This window comes from Carassius carassius, chromosome 15, assembly GCF_963082965.1.
Source record: "Carassius carassius chromosome 15, fCarCar2.1, whole genome shotgun sequence".
In the NCBI taxonomy this organism is placed as follows: Eukaryota; Metazoa; Chordata; class Actinopteri; order Cypriniformes; family Cyprinidae; genus Carassius; species Carassius carassius.
The window spans coordinates 560,993-583,037 of NC_081769.1; the positions used below are offsets into that span (position 1 = coordinate 560,993).

At 37.3% G+C, this 22,045-nt stretch overlaps 1 protein-coding gene across 1 annotated transcript; it reads left to right on the forward strand.

Moving 5' to 3' along the window:
- The first annotated feature begins 6,764 nt into the window (after positions 1-6,764).
- On the forward strand, positions 6,765-19,825 carry si:ch211-201o1.1 (NACHT, LRR and PYD domains-containing protein 12). Its single transcript, XM_059567201.1, is given in 15 exon segments — positions 6,765-6,853; positions 8,811-8,880; positions 10,504-10,617; positions 10,780-10,893; positions 11,260-11,428; positions 11,520-11,739; positions 11,820-13,288; positions 13,290-13,588; positions 13,874-14,044; positions 14,413-14,583; positions 14,664-14,834; positions 17,260-17,430; positions 17,599-17,645; positions 17,992-18,554; positions 19,738-19,825. Coding segments are annotated over 13 exon segments (3,687 nt in total). The 5' UTR covers positions 6,765-6,853; positions 8,811-8,827; the 3' UTR covers positions 18,510-18,554; positions 19,738-19,825.
- Positions 19,826-22,045: the final 2,220 nt, after the last annotated feature.

Here is a 22,045-nt window from a genome sequence, read left to right on the forward strand (position 1 = left end):
AAATTATTTGTCATCCAATCTTTTACATTTTTAACACAATAATTGGGAAGTTTCATTTGGTCTCGTTGAAATATATAGCTGAGTATCATCAGCATAACAGTGGAAGCTAATTCCGTATTTTCTAATAATATTACCAAGGGGCAACATGTATATTGAAAATAGAAGGGGACCTAGGACGGATCCTTGTGGCACTCCATATTTTACTGATGATAAATGAGATGACACCCCATTTAAGTAAACAAAATGGTAGCGATCGGACAGGTAGGATCTAAACCATCTTAGAGCCTGCCCTTGAATACCTGTATAGTTTTGTAATCGATCTATGAGTATGTCATGATCTATGGTGTCGAACGCAGCACTAAGATCAAGTAAGACTAGAAATGAGATGAAGCCTTGATCTGACGCAAGAAGCAGGTCATTTGTAATTTTAACAAGTGCAGTTTCTGTGCTATGGTGGGGCCTAAAACCTGACTGAAATTCTTCATACAGATCATTTTTATGCAGGAAGGTGCTCAATTGAGCAGACACAACTTTTTCTAAAATTTTAGACATAAATGGAAGATTTGAAATAGGCCTATAATTTGCCAGTACACTAGGATCTAGTTTTGGTTTCTTAATAGGAGGCTTGATAACCGCCAGCTTGAATGGTTTTGGGACGTGACCTAAAGATAACGACGAGTTAATGATATTGAGAAGCGGTTCTTCGGCTACAGGTAACAGCTCTTTTAGTAATTTAGTGGGTACAGGATCTAATAAACGTGTTGTTGGTTTAGATACAGTGATAAGTTTATTTAGCTCTTCCTGTCCTATATTTGTAAAGCACTGCAGTTTATCTTTGGGTGCGATGGATGAAACTGAAGTGTTAGACGCTGTAGAATCTACATTCGCTATTGTATTTCTAATGTTATCTATTTTTTCAGTGAAGAAATTCATAAAGTCATTACTATTTAACGTTGGTGGAATATTTGAATCAGGTGGCGTCTGGTAATTTGTTAATTTAGCCACTGTGCTAAATAAAAACCTTGGATTGTTTTGGTTATTTTCAATGAGTTTGTGGATATGCTCTGCCCTAGCAGTTTTTAGAGCCTGTCTATACCTGGACATACTGTTTTTCCATGCAATTTTAAAAACTTCCAAGTTAGTTTTTCTCCATTTGCGTTCAAGACTACGAGTTACTTTCTTGAGAGAGTGAGTATTACTGTTATACCATGGCACAGTACGTTTTTCTCTAACCTTTTTCAATTTGATGGGGGCAACAGCTTCTAATGTATTAGAGAAAATAGTGCCCATGTTGTCAGTAATTTCGTCTAATTCATGTGTATTTTTGGGTACATATAGCAGTTGAGATAGATCAGGCAGGTTATTTGCGAATCTGTCTTTGGTGGCTGGAACAATAGTTCTGTCCAGACGGTAACGCTGAGACATATAGTTAATATCAGTTATACGCAGCATGCACGATACAAGGAAATGGTCTGTAATATCATCACTTTGAGGTACGATATCTATAGCAGTAAGATCGATTCCATGCGATATAATTAGATCTAGTGTATGATTAAAACGATGAGTGGGCCCGGTGACATTTTGCTTGACTCCAAAGGAGTTTATTAGGTCAGTAAACGCAAGTCCTAATGTATCATTTGCATTATCAACGTGAATATTAAAATCTCCCATGATTAGCGCCTTATCAACTGTAACTAGAAGGTCTGAGAGGAAATCTGCAAATTCTTTTAGGAATTCTGTATACGGCCCTGGTGGTCTATACACAGTAGCCAGAGCAAGAGATACATTAGATTTCTTTTGCATGTCTGACAGTGTAACATTTAGCAGAAGTATTTCAAAAGAGTTAAACCTGTATCCTGTTTTCTGGGTAACATTGAGAATATCACTATATATTGTTGCAACACCTCCTCCACGACCAGTCTGACTGATATATATATATATATATATATATATATATATATATATATATATAAAGCCCCAGTTAAAAATAAATTGTAATCATATTTTACGTTACTCATGTACTTTCTGTTCCTTTTTCTTAATTACTGAGAAATTCAAACACCATTTGATATCATTCTGTTGAACTTAGACTAATTTCCTAAATGTTCATGTCATTCATCAGATGCTCAAGTCCTTATATTGTCTTAATGGTGACATAACGGTCCACATCTCTACTCAAGAGCCATTTCCTCAAATATTACATTTAAGGAGGTTTTTGGTTTTCCCTCTGATAGCTGTATGGAGCAGGATAGGTCTCGTGAATCAGCCCATTATACAGTGTGTGTTAAGTAATATGTTATTTACTGCTGCTGAGTGGTCAGATTGGACGTACAGAGCCCATTTCACTCTCATTTGTGAAGGAGCATGTGGTTTCAAGTACATACATGTAAAACATGCCACTGGAAAATGAAATTAGACCTGATCAAATTCCCAAGATTGAGTACTTGTCATTAAAGGTGCAATTGACGGCACACATTTACAGGCAGACTTTCTGATTTCTGTAATGACGTATAATCCGTTTTAGAGCCACAATGCAAATAAGTCTCAAATTAGATAACATATTCAGACATGGCTTTTAAAATGCATTGCATTGTAAGTCAGTGGTGTTTAGGCCAGCATTACAGGTCATTGCATTAGGAAGCATGTTTATAAAGTGCATGTAGTTTGAGGGACATGTCATTGTCAATAGGGAAAGAGAAGGTGAGCTTTCGTCATGAATGTGTTGGTTTATCTGTCATTCCTTTTTTCTTTTTGTCCTCTCTGTTCTGACACTATCATCCCAGGGGGAATTGCTCTATTCTTCGAGCTGTCCATTTGTGCTGATGGTTCCTAATCCCCCTCTCTAAATGGAGGTAAGGAAAGGGCAGTAGAGTCACAAACAAAACCCTATTTATCCAGGACACAATGCTATCAGGCGAGGCGTGCTGGAGACTCACTGATGGAATGACCCACACCGTCCAGAGGTGAGACATCAGCTATCAGTAGCTCGTGCCACGCTCGTCTGATTCCAGCAGCTGTTAGCAAACTCACATTTATCTGTGTACTCAAAAAACACATTATTCTGTTTATTTTGAGGTCCCTGAAAATATCTGAGAATCTTTCTAAGTGAATCTGTCTGGACCATTCTTCAATCTAGAATTAAATGAACGTATTATCTGCATAAAGCTTTTGACAAACTTAATACATACTGATTTAAACTAGATAAAAGTTTGTGAAGACAAACTTAAGTTGGCTTGAGAAAGTTTAAAGTAGATGTAAAAGCCTGAAGTTTGGAAATTTAAAAGTGAGTGAAGTGACATTCAGCCAAGTATGGTGACCGATACTCAGAATTTGTGCTCTGCATTTAACCCATCCGAAATGCACACACACAGAGCAGTGACCACACACACACTGTGAACACACACCCAGAGCAGTGTTCATCATTTATGCTGCAGCGCCCGGGGAGCAGTTGGGGGTTTGATGCCTTGCTCAAGGGCACCTAAGTCGTGGTATTGAAGGTGGAGAGAGAACTGTACATGCACTCCCCCCACCCACAATTCCTGCCGGCCCGGGAGTCCGACTCTCTAACCATTAGGCCACGACTTTCCACGACTTTAGATAGATTAGACAGATGTTGAAAACTTGTTTCTAGCATTAGCATGTTTAAAAATGATTGGCCTGTTACTAGCATATTGCTGGCATAATAAGCATGTTGCTAGCATGATTAGAAAGTAACTAGCATGTTGGTAGCATGATTAGCATGTTGCTAGCATGAAAGCGCTATATAAATGGAGTCCATTTACCATTCATTGCTCCCTACTCCCTGAGCAGGGGTTTACTTTACTTCGGAACATGGACTGGAATTGGGAACCGCTGATGTAGACTATAGTATTAACGTTGTCTCTGGTATTCTGCTCAGGGGTCGTGGCTTTGGACGGTGATTGCAGAGAGGGTGGGACGTTTGCATTCAGTGCTATCAGGCTAATGTTAGCATTGTCCAAGATCTCCTATTGCATGTTTAACGAGTTACTAGCATATCCTTGGTGACACAAGCTTGATTAGTTAAAGGCTTAGTTATAATAGTTAAATGTTAGCATTATTCAAGATCTCCTATTGCATGTTTAACAAGATTCTAGCATGTCACTAACATGTCTCTAGCATGATTAGCATGTTATTAGCATGGTGCTAGCATGATTAGCACGAGACTAGCATGTTTCTAGTGTGTCAAGCCAACCTAATTATGAAAAAGAAAGAAAGAAAGAAAGAAAGAAAGAAAGAAAGAAAGAAAGAAAGCCACTGGAAATAAAATTTCCTTGAAGAAATTATATATTGCAAAAAATGCAGCCTTTTGCATTGTGAAATTTCTTTCATGACAATTAAACAATTTCAACTATTTTGCATAACTAACCTTAGATCTCATAACTGAAATTATCATGTTGACTCTTTTTCCCCATAAAAATTTAACTGCAAATATTAGGTTTTTAGATACAATAAGCAATTTTATTAGAAAACTTTGCTCAATTATAATAAACATTATGTCACACTAAGTATAACTATTACACAAAAAATACTAATAGTTATAAAACAGGCTTAGTTATAAAAGTTAAAACTGCTTCCATGTTTATTTTATAATGAGTGATTACACATGACTCATCCTTGTATTAGTCTATACTTTTTCAATGTTATTTGCATGTTGAATATCAGTGACAACAGTACTATAGAGTCTATACTATACTGTTTTTGCATGTGTACAAACAAACCACTCAAATTGTGTACATTTTTAAGAGACATTTTGCCAAAACTCACTGTTTACAATATTTATAAAAGGTTCAAACCATCAAATGCATTATTTCTTCAAATCACAGCTGTGTAAGGAAATGAAGGTGAAGGTGTCTCGGTGTATTTAAATTTTCCTGCTTTGTAAGGTGACTGTTCCTTTTATATGACCAAGTGAAACCTCTCCTGGATCACTGGCTATGCTTTTCATGTAGCAATTAGCAATAGTGGATCAGAGTCAATGACAGAGCTCACATGCCTCTGGGGTCTGGAGGTGAGAACATGCCAGGGCAATGAAATGAAATTTAGCCCCTTTGTCAACAATGGAGCCAACTTGTAGAAATGGAGACAGTCAAAACCAATTCTTTAAAATGTAGAGAAATGTTAAAACATTTCTCAGACGGGGTTTACTGTTCACAGAAGCAGAGCCTGGAGCGTCAGTTTAACATTAAAGAGAGCGAGGTAAGCTGTAAATCAATTAATATTAGTCAACTTTTAACAATACATTTTACAATAGAAATGTTAAATGACCGACAGCTATATCCAGTGATGCTAATTACTATTTTTTTCCATCAAATATGACCATTTTGAGAGAGAGAGAGAGAGAGAGAGAGAGAGAGAGAGAGAGAGAGAGAGAGAGAGTCTCGCTCCACAAACAATGTAGCGTTAGTTATTTAAAAACAGTGTTTTAGCCCCCTCTTTGCTAAGAAATATAATGTGGCGATTCATTATAGATTAGTAAAAGTCAAGCTGGCAACAAGTTTTTGAGCTTCTGAAAGTTATTTTTTGCACCGCGTGATCTCAGATCTATGTGCCATTGTGGTGTGTGTGTGTGTGTGTGTGCACGCACATCAATTAAAGCAGTGCATTAATATAGAATGGTGATTAAACTGAACAGTTTTAATGCACTGGCCTTATCACACTGTATATCTGTTATACAAGAAACTTTTGAAAAGTTTAAAAACAATTTATGAAAAAGTGCCTGCTCAATAAACTGGATTAGAAAAGAATATAAGTAAAAAAATAAACAAAGCAAACATTACAAAATACAAGATTAACTCTTTAAAGCCCTGAATGCTTCTTTTGCCTTAATGAACGTGTTGTTTTATTCTGAGTGACACGAGACGCAGATTCACTCTCTGCCAGCAGGTGATGCTTATGAAACAGCAGCAATATAGTGTTTCTTTGGTTACCGCTGTAAACAAAGCTTTTGTACGGAAGTAAGAGGAGAAGAAAATGCCATTGATATCAAAACCTTTCTGAAGACAGTAAATTCAGTAAATATATATAATATATAACTACCAGATCTACCAGTTGATCGTGATCCATGGGCTAGCGACCACTGATCTATAAGCCTATGAGCCCTTGGACTTTATTAGGCAATGCACCCTTGGCAGTATGATTGCATACTTTTAATTTCTATAACTATGTTCACACAGTCAGTTTTTGGGATTGACAACCGCATTTACTTACAGGTGTGAGTCTCGAAATGTCTTATCACTTTCTGACACGACAAGAGTCCAATCGAGCTGCGAGTTCTTCTGCCAAATCTTCATTAATCGACCAAAGCTTTTATATTTGGGTGGAGAGCGGAGCATTTGAATCACATGCAGAAAACAAAACCGATGGGAGTCTGAAAAAACTGAAACTTCTCCGTCACTGTAAGACACTAGAAACACACATGAAAACACACACACACACACACACACACACACACACACACACACACACACATATATATATTATAAATGCATCTAAAATACATTAATAGAATCTAATCAACTTCGTTCAACTCAGTTTCGAGTCAAATCAAATAGTTCTGAATGTGCAATAATAATAATAATAATAATAAAAACCTTTTTAATTAAATACCTCGATGAATCCAATGGCAGATGTAAATACTAATCAAAAATATTTTTTATGTTTATTTATTTATTTATTTTTTGTCGGGCAAATAAAAATAAAATATGAAGAGCAAGTCAAACACAGCGTACACAACCCGGAAACTCTTGTCTTCCAGAATTTAGAGCTGCGTCACACTCAAAGCGAAAGTGAAAGAAACAACGAGCGGAGGCTACTTATCATCAGCGCGTTTACGGTAAGTTTTTATCTGTTAAAGCATTATTTATAACGTCTATTGCGACATTACGAAAACTAATAGGGTCACCTGCTAATATTGTGATGTTAACCTGCACCTCAAATATAGAGAGCAGACCAGAAAAACGACATACGGACTTCCTGTCTGTCGCAAATACATCGACAGGTAGCACAGCTGCCACAAATACATATATATATATATATATATATATATATATATATATATATATATATATATATACAGTATATTACATCGATTTTTATTTTATTTTATGCATTTCACATTGTTTGAGTATAGTGGAGACCAGAAACCATATAGAAATGTTCTCCGTTAAGTTAGTTTCACATTAATTAAGTGTTGCCACTAGGCCCTTATTACAACTTTTGAAAGTTAAAATAACCTTTGGACTATAGAGATTTTTTTTTTTAAATTTATATCTAAAACAATTTAACGCTGTGTCCTGTTTGTGTGAAAATGAGATATTTGCAAAATGAGTGGGTATAAGTGTGTGAGTATTTAGTGAATAGAGAAAAAGAGGCTACTGAATGTGAAACTAATTTTAGACATTTTTATCTTAACGCCTCCTGCTTTATAGGCTACAGAAGTGAAAGTGAAGTGAAGTGACATTCAGCCAAGTATGGTGACCCATACTCAGAATTTGTGCTCTGCATTTAACCCATCCGAAATGCACACACACACAGAGCAGTGAACACACACACACACACTGTGAACACACACCCGGAGCAGTGGGCAGCCATTTATGCTGCGGCGCCCGGGGAGCAGTTGGGGGTTCAATGCCTTGCTCAAGGGCACCTAAGTCGTGCTATTGAAGGTGGAGAGAGAACTGTACATGCACTCCCCCCACCCACAATTCCTGCCGGCCCCAGACTCAAACTCACAACCTTTCGATTGTGAGTCCGACTCTCTAACCATTAGGCCACGACTTCCCAAGTATATGGTGGCCGAGGTGTTGTATAGTTGAAGTTTTATATAAGTGTTTCTGTTGACATTTTGGCTACTACACGGTTAAAATAAGGTTTTTTTTTATTTTATTTTTTTACTCTGACCACACCCTAGCTGTCTAATTCCTGAATCATCTCTGGTGAATCATGTGGCCAGGTTGGCTCTTTTAAATTTGCGAAACTGGAATGCAAACAGGTGTTTTAGGCTATGTATTGATTTGTTTTGTCAGTATTATGAACGTAGTGAACTGCTGATTAAGTTGAGTGCCATAAGATCTGTATCTCACAGAACTCTCCCATCTTTGTTTGGTCTGTAAAGCTTGCAGTGTGTTTCAATAATAATGAAATGTGCTATTTACTTTTAATCATTAATTAATATATTAGTTTAGACTTAACTAATACATTATTTCTTGATTAAAAGTTAACTGTTAAACTTTTTAGGAGTAAATTAGTTAATAATGACTGGTTGCACTCATACTTGCAGGTTGTCATTATTGCATGCTGTTTATTAAACATACCATTACACTAATTTAACATGACACAAATACGAATTTGGGGATAAACATAAACTGAAGAACATTAACAGTATCACATTGGAAATCACAATGAATCATTTGGAAAAGTTCTTCAATCAACATTCTACTGTAGTTTGCCACTGGTAGCTGGGACATTATACATTATAATATACTATATATAATATATATAATATATAATAGACTTATAATATATATAATATATAATAGACTTTTGATATGTAACTTTTATACATTTATGGAGTCAGTTTCCTCAATCTAATCATTGCAAGCTCTGTTCATCAGTAAGTAGAAAGCTGTTGAGTCTAAAGGACATGCTAATGTTAGTTTTCTCTAATTGTTTTGTATGTTTGGTTCAAACAGGAGGATTCTGAATCACAAACACATAATATTAAAAATGGGAACAGAAAACCCATTTTTTGGAATGAAATTATACACTGGTAAAATCTTGTGTCTTGACAGGAATGCATTAGTCGATCATGAGTGCTGGAGGGAATGATGATGGCTCAAAAGAAGACCTACACTCTGAGCGGTGAGGACAATGACAGTCACTTACATTTCAAGATTGATTAAGCATTTCATTGATTTAGTGACATTTGTTAGATAGCAATTCAGCAGAACTGACTTCATTCATCCACGAAAAAATTATAGAAAAATGGTTGATCATGCTACATTCGAGACATACAGATGCTTGCTTTGATATTTTTTATATGTACAGTACAGCAACAGATATAGCACTACTATTCAATCGTTTTTACTTTAAAGGTGCCATCTGTCTTGTCTGGCAAAAAAATCAAGTCATACTCCACATTCCATACCAGATGGGGGCAGTATGCCTCAATAAAGTGAATTGGTCTACTCTAGAGTAACAAACGAGAAACGGCATAGTCTCTATGCTCCGCCCCTACCTTCACAACAACCCTACAGCCATAGCCGAAGCCTAAGAGGATGTTTTGCCTCCAGAGGAACGTTGGGTGATGTCAAGTGATTTTGAAACATGACATCTTCAAGCTACTCCCCTTCACCTTTACCAGTGAATATGTTCATATTCGTTTTGTTCATATTACATTTTGAGTTGTATATACACATTATTGGAATTAAATTAATTTGACAGACAGCATTCCTTCAACATCATTGGTCAACATCAGACAGCTGATGTTGACCAAGCTAGCGCCAACCAACGTAACCAGAGCTGCCAACTCTCAAGCATTCACCGTGAGACACACGCAATTGACTCTTTTCACACGCTTTCACGCCACACATCAATTTTCTCACGTACAGAAAAACCACGAAGCAAAGAGGACACGGAGACCAACAGACAAGACAGAGCAGGTTACTTATGATATAAAAAAATGGGTAAGTTATAGCTAGCTAATTATCAAACGCAGCTACGGTTAGCCATCGCTAACATTAGCACGTTTATTGAACAGCCTTTGATACATTTCTATGTTATAACTTCCCGAAAAAAAATACACAAACATATAAAACAAACTTCTAGCGAAATAGTAACAGCATCTAACTTACCAATCCAAAAGAAATGTTGCAAGTTCGGTGTCGAACCTCATTTCTTTCAGGTCCATCAGTTGTCTCCAGCGATTGAAAGCAGTGCCGATGTTTACTCTGGTTCGGCTCCTTTTCTTATCGGATTTGATTTGTGACTCCGAGCGCGGTTGTTTCCCTGTAGCGGGTGGTGGTCTCTTGCCAAGGGCTTAAGTCATCCTTTCGCTCTCTTCCCTGAACTGAAATGTAGTGGGCTGTACTTTCCACACGATTGACATCAGGTTCAAGTACGCCCACAAGCCGTGCGAGTTATTCGTGTATTGCAGGTTGGCTGGTGGTTATGTTGCCCGCATACCGCCTCCCATGGCCGAAACTGGTATTACGACACCTGTCGGGCCGGGGCTAGTAATGCTACTGCTAATTAAGGTTGATATCTCTGCAGCACTATAACTTGACATTTTTTTAATGGCATCATCGCCCTTATTTCTTCTCATTCTTTTGATGCGTGTAGGTCATTTTTTGGATATTTTTACCTCAATTTTTGCACATGGCACCTTTAAAAGCAGACACAAGTTCCATTACATGACCTTTGGCATATACAGGACAATTTATTTTTGAAAGGACAATATATATATATTCCTCTTTTCCCAATTAGAACCAAAAAGGAGAGATCAGACTCACCAACATCATCTCAACAGTCTCTGATGAGTGACAGATCAATTCCTGTTCCACTGAACTTCAGTGATGAAGCACAGAAAAATACAGAAAGGTTTGATATAATTAAACATTTACAGTTAAGTTAACATGAAAGAGAAATACATACATATACATATACACATATATATATATATATATATATATATATATATAATTGCCTTTCATGTGCAAACATATACATTTGCATGTGACAAATGTTACGTTTTGCTCCTAGAACTAAACAGGAGAGAACAGACTCACTGATATCAACAGATCTGTCTTTGAGGAGTGACAGATCAATTCCTGTTCCACTGAACTTCAGTGATGAAGCACAGAAAAATACAGAAAGGTTTGATATAATTAAACATTTGCAAAAAAAAAAAAAAATGTTTTTTTTTTCAGAACATTTGAGCAATTCAAGAACATGACTTCAAATTTGTAACATTTACAGTACATATTTTGCAGCATCTCACACATAAAACAGCATTCTGCAAACATGGTGAACAAGTTAAAAAGTTGTCTCAACTCACGTCTCAACCTTGTGTTTTCAGCACAAACACATGTTCTACATCACGATCCTTCATAGAGCATTACATTACATTGGAATTAATTTCTAAAATCAGAAAAATCACCTAGCCCTACAAAGAAGTTCACATTAATAGTATCATCACTCATTTAAGTTACAGTTCACTGATTAATATTGATATGTGTACAGTAATTTGTCTGTGGAAGAATCACTACAGCATGCGGAGTCCACACCTGCTAAAGGAGTTTGTCAGCGGCACCACAGAGATCTGGACGTGTTCTGCAAGACAGATAACATGTACATCTGTAAGATCTGTGTGGAGCAAGAGCACCAAGGACACAGTAAAAGCTACGCTGTGGTTAGTAGTCCTCTCAACTGGAGGTATTTATGTTATATCATTCATGGCTGATAAATGTTGTTCAGTTGCACTTTCTTTTATTTTACCACAGAAACCTGATGTGCCAGATAGCCAATCCCTGCTTCTTTATGTTATGAAGAAAATGGAGACCGAAAACTTCAAAGCCTTTAAAAGAGAACTATCAGAGGATTACCCAGAATGCTTAGGGAGTGAGTCGGATGAACTCAGTGTCTCTGACGCTCCTCAGAAAATAGTGGAGAGCTTTGGAGAAGAGGGAGCTTGGAGAATCACCTTTCACTTCCTGGCAAATGGTAAGGCTATTATTACATTACTTTTTTTTATGGATCTGGAAATATTTCATTTAATGTTAACTTCCCTTACTTTTACCTAGCTAATCCTCTCCAAAAACACACAGAAGCCAATAAAGCAACACTTAAGAACAAATGTCAGCTTATAAATGAAGGAAATTCATTTCAAGGTAAACAGAGTTCATTGAAGGAGATCTACACAGATCTGTGCATGACAGACGGTGCACGTGGAGAGATAAACAATGAGCATGAGGTGTTGAGGATTGAAATGATTTCACAAAGTGGAACCACTCCAGAAAATCAACTCACATGTAATGACATCTTCAAGACACCGCCAGGACAAAGCAAAGAAATCAGAACAGTCCTGACGATGGGTATAGTTGGCATTGGGAAGACTGTGTCTGTGCATAAGTTCATTCTTGACTGGACAGATGGAAAAGCAAACCAAGATATCAACGTCATCATCCATCTACCCTTTCATGACCTCAACCAGAAAAGGGGGAGCTGCAGTCTTCTACAGCTGATTCATCAATATGCCTCTGAGCTGAAAGAAGCAAAACTTCATGAAATAAAAGTGCTTTTTATTTTAGATGGATTAGAGGTCTGTCAGCATCCTCTTGATTTCCATAACAATGACCACTGCTCTGATATAAATGAGAACGTTCCTGTGGATGTGCTGCTCACAAACCTCATCAAGGGGAATCTGCTTCCCTCTGCTCTCCTCTGGATAACCACACGGCCATCAACAGCCAGTCGGATCCTTCCTGAGTGTGTCCATCGAGTCACAGAGATTCGAGGATTCAATGACCAGCAAAAAGAAACATACTTCAGGAGGAAAATCAGTGATCAGAACTTAGCAAATGAAATAATCACACACATCAAATCCTGTCGGAGCCTCTTCATCATGTGCCACATGCCCATCTTCTGCTGGATTTCTGCCACTGTGCTAGAAAATATGATGAGCAATGGAAATTCTGGTGAAATACCCAAAACTCTGACTGAGATGTATACTCACTTCCTGCTCATTCAGATCAGCTGGAAGCACAAGAAGTTCAATGGAGCTGATGCTGATAACCCAAAAAAGCTCTCTGACTTTGACAAAACATTGATTGTGAAACTGGGAGAACTTGCTTTCCAGCAACTGGAGAAGGGCGAGATGATTTTCCAAGAAGATGATCTGATAAAGTGTGAAATTGATGTGAGCAAATTCTCAGAGTACTCCGTGTTTACAGAAATGTTCAGAGAAGAGCATGGACTGTACAGGGAGAAGGTCTACAGCTTTGTGCATCTGAGCTACCAGGAGTATCTGGCAGCGATATACGCTCACTTTGCATGTGTTAATGATGGGGAAAATGTTCTTGACAAAAATAGATCAAACGATCTTTCTGAAGTACATAAGAGTGCACTGAATAAAGCTTTGGAGAGTGAAAATGGACATCTTGACCTCTTCCTTCGCTTCCTTTTTGGTCTTTCTGTTGATCCTAACTGCACTCTCCTGCAAGACCTTTTCACCAAAGGCAGTTCAATTAAACCCTGTGTAGACAAGAAAAAAAATGACAGTGCCTTTAATCCAAGAGACAATCAATCAGGAAGAATCACCAGAGAGGATCATCAATCTGTTCCACTGTTTAACTGAGCTAAATGACAACACTCTGGTTAAAGAAGTCCAGACGGCTATGAAATCAGGAACACTCTTGGGTACCGAGCTGGAGCCCGAGCAGTGGTCAGCACTAGCTTATGTCTTGCTCAAATCTGGGCATGAATTAGATGAGTTTGACATGAAGAAGTTCCACACAACATCAGAAAACCAGCTCAGACTGCTGCCGGTGCTATGGATCTGCAAAAAAGTCAGGTCAGTTTTCATTGATTATTCATAGCATTCATTAATTGTTTACGACATGTACAAATAAAATTTCTAGGAAAAATGAGACTTTCTTGTCCACATATAAATGCACAGAGATAATTAATGTATTATCTGATTAACCATATCAAATCTGGGGACCCACCGGTGGGTCCAATATAGCATATGCTAATTCTCAAAAAATTCTAAATAACAGCTGAAGTGGTTAACTTTAGTCACTGAGCATTAAATCAAACAAAAAAATAATTAAACATAAAGATGTACCTTTGTTTACAGATTGAACTGTTGTTATCTCTCATCTGAGTCCTGTGGAATAGTGGCCTCAGCTTTGTCAGTGAACTCACCCTTGAGAGAGCTGGATCTGAGCAACAATAAACTAGAAAAGTCTGGAATGAACATCATCTTGACTGCTATAGCAGATCCATATTGTCAATTGCAAATACTCAGGTAAGTAGTGCAAGTAGTCATTTTTACCTCATTAATATATTTTAGACATAAAGCAGAACTACTTTGATCAAATATGTGCAAAAATAAGGCATGGATTTTACCTGGTAGTAGACAAAGGCAGTGAAGCTATAACATAATGGCACTGTTGTCACCTGAATGACCTTCTAATCAGCCATAGATATTATACATAACTTGTATACATTTAATTTGATAGAGTTTACCACTGATTGACTTTTTTGTGTCATCACACTACTTAGTATCAGACATGTGAACAAAATAAAAACAAAACTCATTATTATTAGACAAAATCATGAGTATATGTTTATTGTGATTAGTTGATATATCTATTGTTTGTTTCTTCATCTCAGTTTTGCTGGCTGTAATTTCCCATCAACAACCTTTCCAAATTTGGGCTTAGCTCTCAAATCAAACTCGTGCCTGAGAGAACTTGATCTGAGTTACAAAAAGATAAGTGCTTATGGAGTGAATAAGCTCTGTGATGGATTAATTAGTCCACCGTGTAAACTTCAGAAACTCAAGTAAGTATTGCCTAATGTGTGACAACATTTAGATTTGTAATGGCTAAGTGGTGTGTGATGTAATCAGCCTCTTTCTGCAGGTTAAAGAGGTGTGGCCTCACAAAGACAAGCTGTGTACATTTAGCATCAGTTCTAAAATTGAACTCACATTTGAGGGAGCTGGAGCTGAAAGGCAATGATCTGCGGGATTCAGGAGTGGAGCAGCTCTCCATGGGACTACGGGATCCACAGTGTACATTAGAGAAACTTGGGTAAGTGCAACTATGATGACACAATAACTGTATTATAATTTTAGCAGAAAAGATTACCTTAAGTTATTCTATAAGAAGTTCTTGCATGCGTCAATTTTACTTTTGTTCATACTTAAAGTTAGGGAACTGAAAAATCCTTAACCCTCCTGTTACCCTTAAATCAAAATTTATAAATGTAGATTGAAATATAAATTGAATGGACACACTTTTAGGTTATTCTTCTGTCTAAAGAGACATCCAGGCATACATACAATGTGGCATTGAGACACAGCAGCTCATTCCTGCTTTTTTAGGGAACAGGGTTACAGTCAAGTAACCAAAAAACTACTCTCGATGCTGTATTTCAATAACACTTATGGGAGCGAGAATACCAACACCACTGCACTGGAAATGTCTGGACCCCTCAAGCATAGGCAGAGATTGCGGGCGGGGGGTATTTTACTAAATTTATACTAAATATGTGTTAATAAATTATGTTTTAAACTCAAAAGGTAAATATGCACATAATGTAGTTATTTTAATATTTTACTGTGATTTATTGTAAGTAAATGAATAAATAAAATCAGATGTACTAATAGGCTTTAACAATCTTATTTGCATAATAAGTTGGCGCTGACAAACCTGCATTTTGGCAGTTAATAGCCTATGCTTGCCTGTTGCATGCGGTTGCATGACATGAATGGATATCTGTTTTAAAGCAGTGGTTAATTTACTTATCGGTTTATTTAAAATCTGCTTTGTGATTCTGTTGGCAAAATGTTTATGGTGCATTCTATTCAACGTGTTAATTATAGCTAGTGCAGCAGAAATAGACCTTTACAAGTAAATTGTGTGCAATATATCTGGTTGCCATGGCAACCCCACACGCTTGGTGCTGCTCTAATAATAGTAAAACAGCTTTTAAAGGTACATGGATTGTGACTTTGTACATTTACTACAGAAATGCTAAAATGTATTTAAAAGTTTGATTGAACAAATTGACTTATTTGACTTACAATTACTTGAAGAGGATTAGCCTGTAAAGATCTACAAATTGGATGCAATTCCTTGTCATTTCTGGGAACCAGAAAAATATTGGCTGTACCAACTCAACAGGGGGGAAGATGTACCACGACCTCCTTGTCCAGAAAAGTTTGCAATTCCTTTGTCAATGAATATATTGGTTTCTTCATGGTTTATACTATGTTTTCACGGTAGTGAAGACCACACATTAAAACACGGGGGACAATATGCAAACTGTATCCTGTTACCTCCGTTCACAACCCTTGCAAACCCAAGGAAAGATTATTTGGCAGTAGCTTCCATGCTGCTAGATTCTCTGAAAGGGCCGCTTAATGTGACACTTTGTTTTGTTGGGGGGAATGTTAAACATCTGGTGTCCTGAAACATGACAGGAATCAACTGAATGTAACATTCAGTTACCCCCCCCCCCCCCCCCCCAAAAAAAAACAGACAGCAGAGGTTGTACAGTGATCTGCTAAGGCGGTCGGGAAGCAGCCCCTACCCTCTGTTGGAATTTTCTGTGGCCCTCCCCGAGGGGAAACACCCATGTCCTGGGCGCAGCCTCAGGGCCTCTTTTTGGTTGTCATGACCATTCTTAGATTTGGCTTCCTCTTTGGCTTTTGAGTGCTACAAGCTCAGTTTTTACGAGGGGGCACACAACTTGCCACACTCTTTTTAGGAGGCTGACTCTTGAGCAATTGGGGGAGAAACATGTTGAAAGCTTCCTCATGCTTCTTTGCCTCCAGGTGCTCAGATCTTTAGGAAGGTCAGACTGATATGATGTGCAGGGCAGCACCAGCCTGACTTTCTGCCTGAAACACATTCCCTTCAAGTGTAGATGTGACTCTACATGGTTGACTCTACATGATTTGGTAGGGAGCATTGGCTTTTTTTAGTGATGATGCACCTCCAGGGGCATCCACCTGGAGCATCATCAAGTAGCTGTGTGCCATTAAATCCACATTAGTATAATAAATTGATGTTGAGGGCACAAAAACATTGTATGAATTTGGCTTACTCCATGAACTCCATGATCTTCCCCCAAACACTCCAAACAATACTCAAGTGAACATACAATCAACCACAGGATAATGAAATAAAAACCAGCCAAAAGACCTTTGCAACTACATAAACTATGCCAACCACTTACAACTCTAATGCATCATGATGGCGAGTTTTGCATGTACAAATGCCACTCATCGCACTCATCTTCATGAAAAAATTTTGTTATTGCTAATCGTCCCATGATGGATTATTAATATCTGACTGTATTGTAAAGTGTAAAACACATTGGACACACTGATTTGTTATAACCTAAAAGGTATATAGATAAAGTTTATATTTTGGAGTCGTTTTTTATTTCTTTATTGTAACTTTGGAGTCATTTGTTCTAGAACACTGTTCTTTATAATATTACCTGCAGACTGTCAGGGTGTATGATCACAGAAGAGGGCTGCAGTTCACTGGCCTTAGCTCTCAGCTTAAACACTCATCTGAGAGAACTGGATCTGAGCTACAACAACCCTGGAGATTCAGGAAAGAAGCTTCTCTCAGCTAAAAAAGAGGATCCAAACTGTAAACTGGAGAAACTACAGTATATGCTTAGTTTGATATTATCTGCTATACAACATGTAGGAATTTTGAGCAAGGACATCATAGATTGACCATGATCATATTTATTCTGCTCATACCTTTTTGTTTTAAATTCTGCTTTTTTTAGCAGGTCTGTGTATTTTATTCCCATTGTTTTTATTTTCCCCAGTGTTGACAAAGGAGGAGAATGTCGGATGAAACTAAGTCTGAGAAAATGTAAGTATTGTATGCAAATGCACAAAATTGAACTTTATAATCTACTTTAAATCATATAATCAGCTTTTATAAGTGAAAAGAAACTCCTTCGTTGTTGATGTCAACACTGCCACATTCTGGACTGTATTAAAGGATGGGCTTACCTGGGCTTAAACTCAGTTGACTGTTCCTTTAAAGTTTCTCTTATTACTTTGCTTTAAATGCACATAAGGGCATTGCACATCCTATGTGAGAACGGTCAGTCAAATCCTCACATTGTTCTCAGAATGCTCACATTTCACTTTTTTTTTTTTGATAGTAATTTCAATTAGTAAACAATGACATCAATTTCCCTCCTTTTCTGCAGATGTCTGTCAGCTAACAGTGGATCAGAGCACTATACATTCACGTCTGAAACTGTCCAATGGAAAAAAGAAAATATCGGAAACTACAGAGGAGCAGAAATATCCTGATCATCCGGACAGATTCAAGCTGTATCCCCAGGCCATGTGCAGAGAGGCTTTGACTGATCGCTGTTACTTTGAGGTGGAGTGTGAAGGTGGAGTTGGAGTGGGAGTGGCCTATAAGACTTCAGATAGAACAGAGTGTATAATGGGAGTAAAAAATCCATTCCCTACTCTGCTCTATCTGCATGGGAAACTGAAACTGTGGGAGAATAATGAGGTAACTCGTGAGTTCCCCGTGTTTGATCAGTCTAAAAGAATAGGAGTTTATGTGGACTTTGAAAATGGAAGTCTGTCATATTACAGCGTTCTTGACAGATTCACTCACCTGCACACGCACCGAACAACATTCAAGGACTGCTTATATACAGGGTTTACCTTTCTGACTGACTCATCAGTGACTCTTTGTGAGATAACATAGACCCTGAGAGAGTGGATATTTCAAGTGAAAGACACTTTGTTAACCCTCTGAAGTCGATTAACGCGGATACGCGTTTTGAGTCATTCTCTCCTGATAACCCCGAAAAGAACTTAAATTACACTTTCAGTTTTAATCGCACAGATAAGAGCAATACATCAATCGAATCTATAAAGGGTTTTCCTTTTTTTGGATAAATATATAATCAAGTGAAACATTATGAAGTTTCAATAACAATATACAATACTATACCATTCAAACGCTTGATGTAAATAATATAAATGTAACAAATAGATAACTGTAGGCTAACAAATGTAAAAACAATGCTGTTCTTTCAATTTATTCCCCCTAAAAAACCTAAAAAATATTCTCAGCTCTTTTCAACATTAATAATAATAATAATAATAATAATAATAACAACAACAATACATGTTTTTTTGTAGAAAATAAGATTGTTAAAAGGATTTTTGAAGGATTGTGTGACTGGAGTATTGATGCCAAAACATTTGTTTGAAAGTCAGCTTTGATTGTTCCTGATAAACTGTTTAACTGCTCCCCCAAGTGTATATTAAAGTATGTTGTGGGATAATTAAATATATTCTAAATAAACTACAAACATAAAATTATATAGATTTATTTTGTTCTCACATTCTTTCTTGTAACTCCTTCCTCTCAGTGGCACAGCTGACTGAATGGCTCATTACGCAGCTCATTATGCAGCTCATTATGCAGCTCATTATGCAGCTCATTATGCAGGCCTTTGTCTTCTCAGGTGTAAATCACAATGATATTCATGATAGTTGACGCCTACTCGCATATGACTTTTACCAACAAAAAGTGTCTTAGAAAATGTAAATCAATATATTGTTTTCTGTAAGTGAGTAAACAAGATGATTTTCACATCATTTAGAAAGAAAAATTCTAGGCTACAAGCTCCAGTTCTCAAAAGTCCCGGGAACCAATGTTCTCTATGTGTTTTTTTGCCTTTTTCAAGTGTTTTAACATTTTTAGTTTTTCACTAACCACACATAATATATTTTTTTTTCTCAAAAACACAATAATGTACATACATGCTGCTCACATATTATTATAGCCCAGTTTGTGCTGATTACAGTGAGATTAGACTTTACCCATTCAGATATTTATAAGAAACTGAAAAAAGCACAAATGTCAGGGCATGACAAAACTTTTCCAGGCCCCAAAAATACCCTTAGACTCCAGAGGGTTAAACAGTGTGTATATATTATCACTATCACTAAGTGGCCAAGTGACTTACTTATTGTTTCTTGTTAGAAAAAAGAAACAACATTTTCCAATTTTCTGCTTCCTAATCAAAAGTGAGAACTATTTGTGGTTAAGTTTAAGTACATTTTTTATTATTAATTAATCAGACATTAGGATCATGTAAGATATTTTGGGCTTTACATCTTAGAAATTCCTTTTAGCCTTTTGACATTTGCGTATAAATCGTAGACAAGGCCTCACATCCTACATTTATTAGGGCTAATTTGCCAAGGGTATGCCCCCACTATCAAGATGAAGTTAAACAGCAACTCTCTGCTCCTCTCCATCGAATACCATGGAAAAGTTTTTCTTTATTTTTTGTTAAAAAAAAAACAACCTTTCTTATATTCTAGATTCATTGCACACAAACTGAAATATTTAAAGAGTTTTTTTTTTTTATTCTGATGGTTATGGCTTTGGAAAATTCAAAATTAAATATCTCAAAAAAAAACTAGATCAGTCTGTATCCAGATCAGAGGGTCACTGCAGTCACCTGGATCCAGTACGTATCCAGACCAGATGATGGATCAAGGTTTTTTCTTCATTTGGTTCCTTGCTGCTGTCGCCTCTGGTTTGCTTAGTTGGGGACACTTAATTCCCAGCAATTTCATCGACTTGATTGCAAAGATACTATTTGAACTGAACTGAGCTGGATGATGACATCATTGAATTCATTGAATTCCTTTTGCATTATTGACACACTTTTTTCCTATTTAATGCTGTTCAGTTGCTTTGTTACAATCTGTATTGTTAAAATTGCTATATAAATAAAGGTGACTTGATCTACTCATTTATGACACCCACTACCTGCAACACCTGAAGCGAGACACAGCTAGAGCATGACACCTGCTGAGTTGCATAATGTTTCATCCAGACAAATACATCATAAGTTTGAAATAACCCGATTTCTCCCAATGAATTGCTGTTGTACACCTCAAACACTGGGCTAGAAGAGCTTCCTCAGTATGGGGCAGTGCAGACGTATTAAACCAGCTCTGCATTCAGCCTTCAGACTATTTCCCCTGTGAATTAAGTGTGTTTGGTATCATTACGACACACCTACCTTCATGCTGTCAGCACAGGGTGAGGCACAGACCCACAATACGGAGCCGAGCAGGCTGCAATCTTGTAAGGGTTCAGCTTGGGCAACAGCCTGGCATGTGTGAAAATGTCAACAGCAACACAATTACTCACATCAGAACACTCCACTTCCTCACATATGCTGGACTGGAAAGGGGCATTCAGGCTTGACTTTACCTTTATCTGTTCGTATATCTGTATGATGCGTTAGCATGCCACTTACTGGCTCTACAGATATCCTCTAAAGAAAGATGACAGAATACAGCCTTCTTTGTTGCAGTGTTATTGGCTGCTAAATGCTCCAGTTAAAAAAATAAATAAATAATTGTTGGTCACTAATGAAAATAAATAAATAAGCATTATTAGCATTAGCATTGATAGATGACAGATCCACAGTCAATAGCTTGTCTCCTAGATGGCCACCGGGACAAGACCACAGAAACAGATGATTCTTCTGCACAATCTGACTTGCTGCAGCCTGGAATTGAACTACTGGTTTCATCTGGCCAGAGAACTGGTCCCCCAACTGAGCCTGGTTTCTCCCAAGGTTTTCTCCCACGCCATTCTGTCACCAGTGGAGTTTTGGCTTGCTTAGTTGGGGACACTTAATTTCCAGCGATTTCATCGACTTGATTGCAACTATACTATTTAAACTGAACTGAGCTGGATGAGGACATCTGTGCACTGAAATGTTCTTTGGGAAAGCAAAAATGGTCTCTCTATGGTATCACTGCTAAAACTCCCTTTTGGAAGACTGTACAATGTACAATTCATACTAGATTTGCATCTTGTGAAGTTCATGTAAGGCAACAGAAGAATAGTGTCCAATCCTGAATAAATGAAATGCCACATCGGTTCTGCCTTTCTCTGCATGGAAATGTTAACACAGATTTAAGAAAGAAAAGACAATAGCCAATATGGAAATACATGCATGGAAAAAGATTGGTGATAACGAAAATACTAACAGTGTCTACATCATCACTAGAGTTTTCATTGAGATTTTACACAAACTTTACACCTTTGCTAATCTGAACCCACTCCATTGTATAGTGTTTATTTAAGGCAAAAATGGATAACATTCCTAAAAGCACAATCATCTACGAAATAGAAGTTTTGAATAAAGTCTGTATATTTAATGTAATTTATCAACAGAAGCTGAATAATTAAAGTAAGGG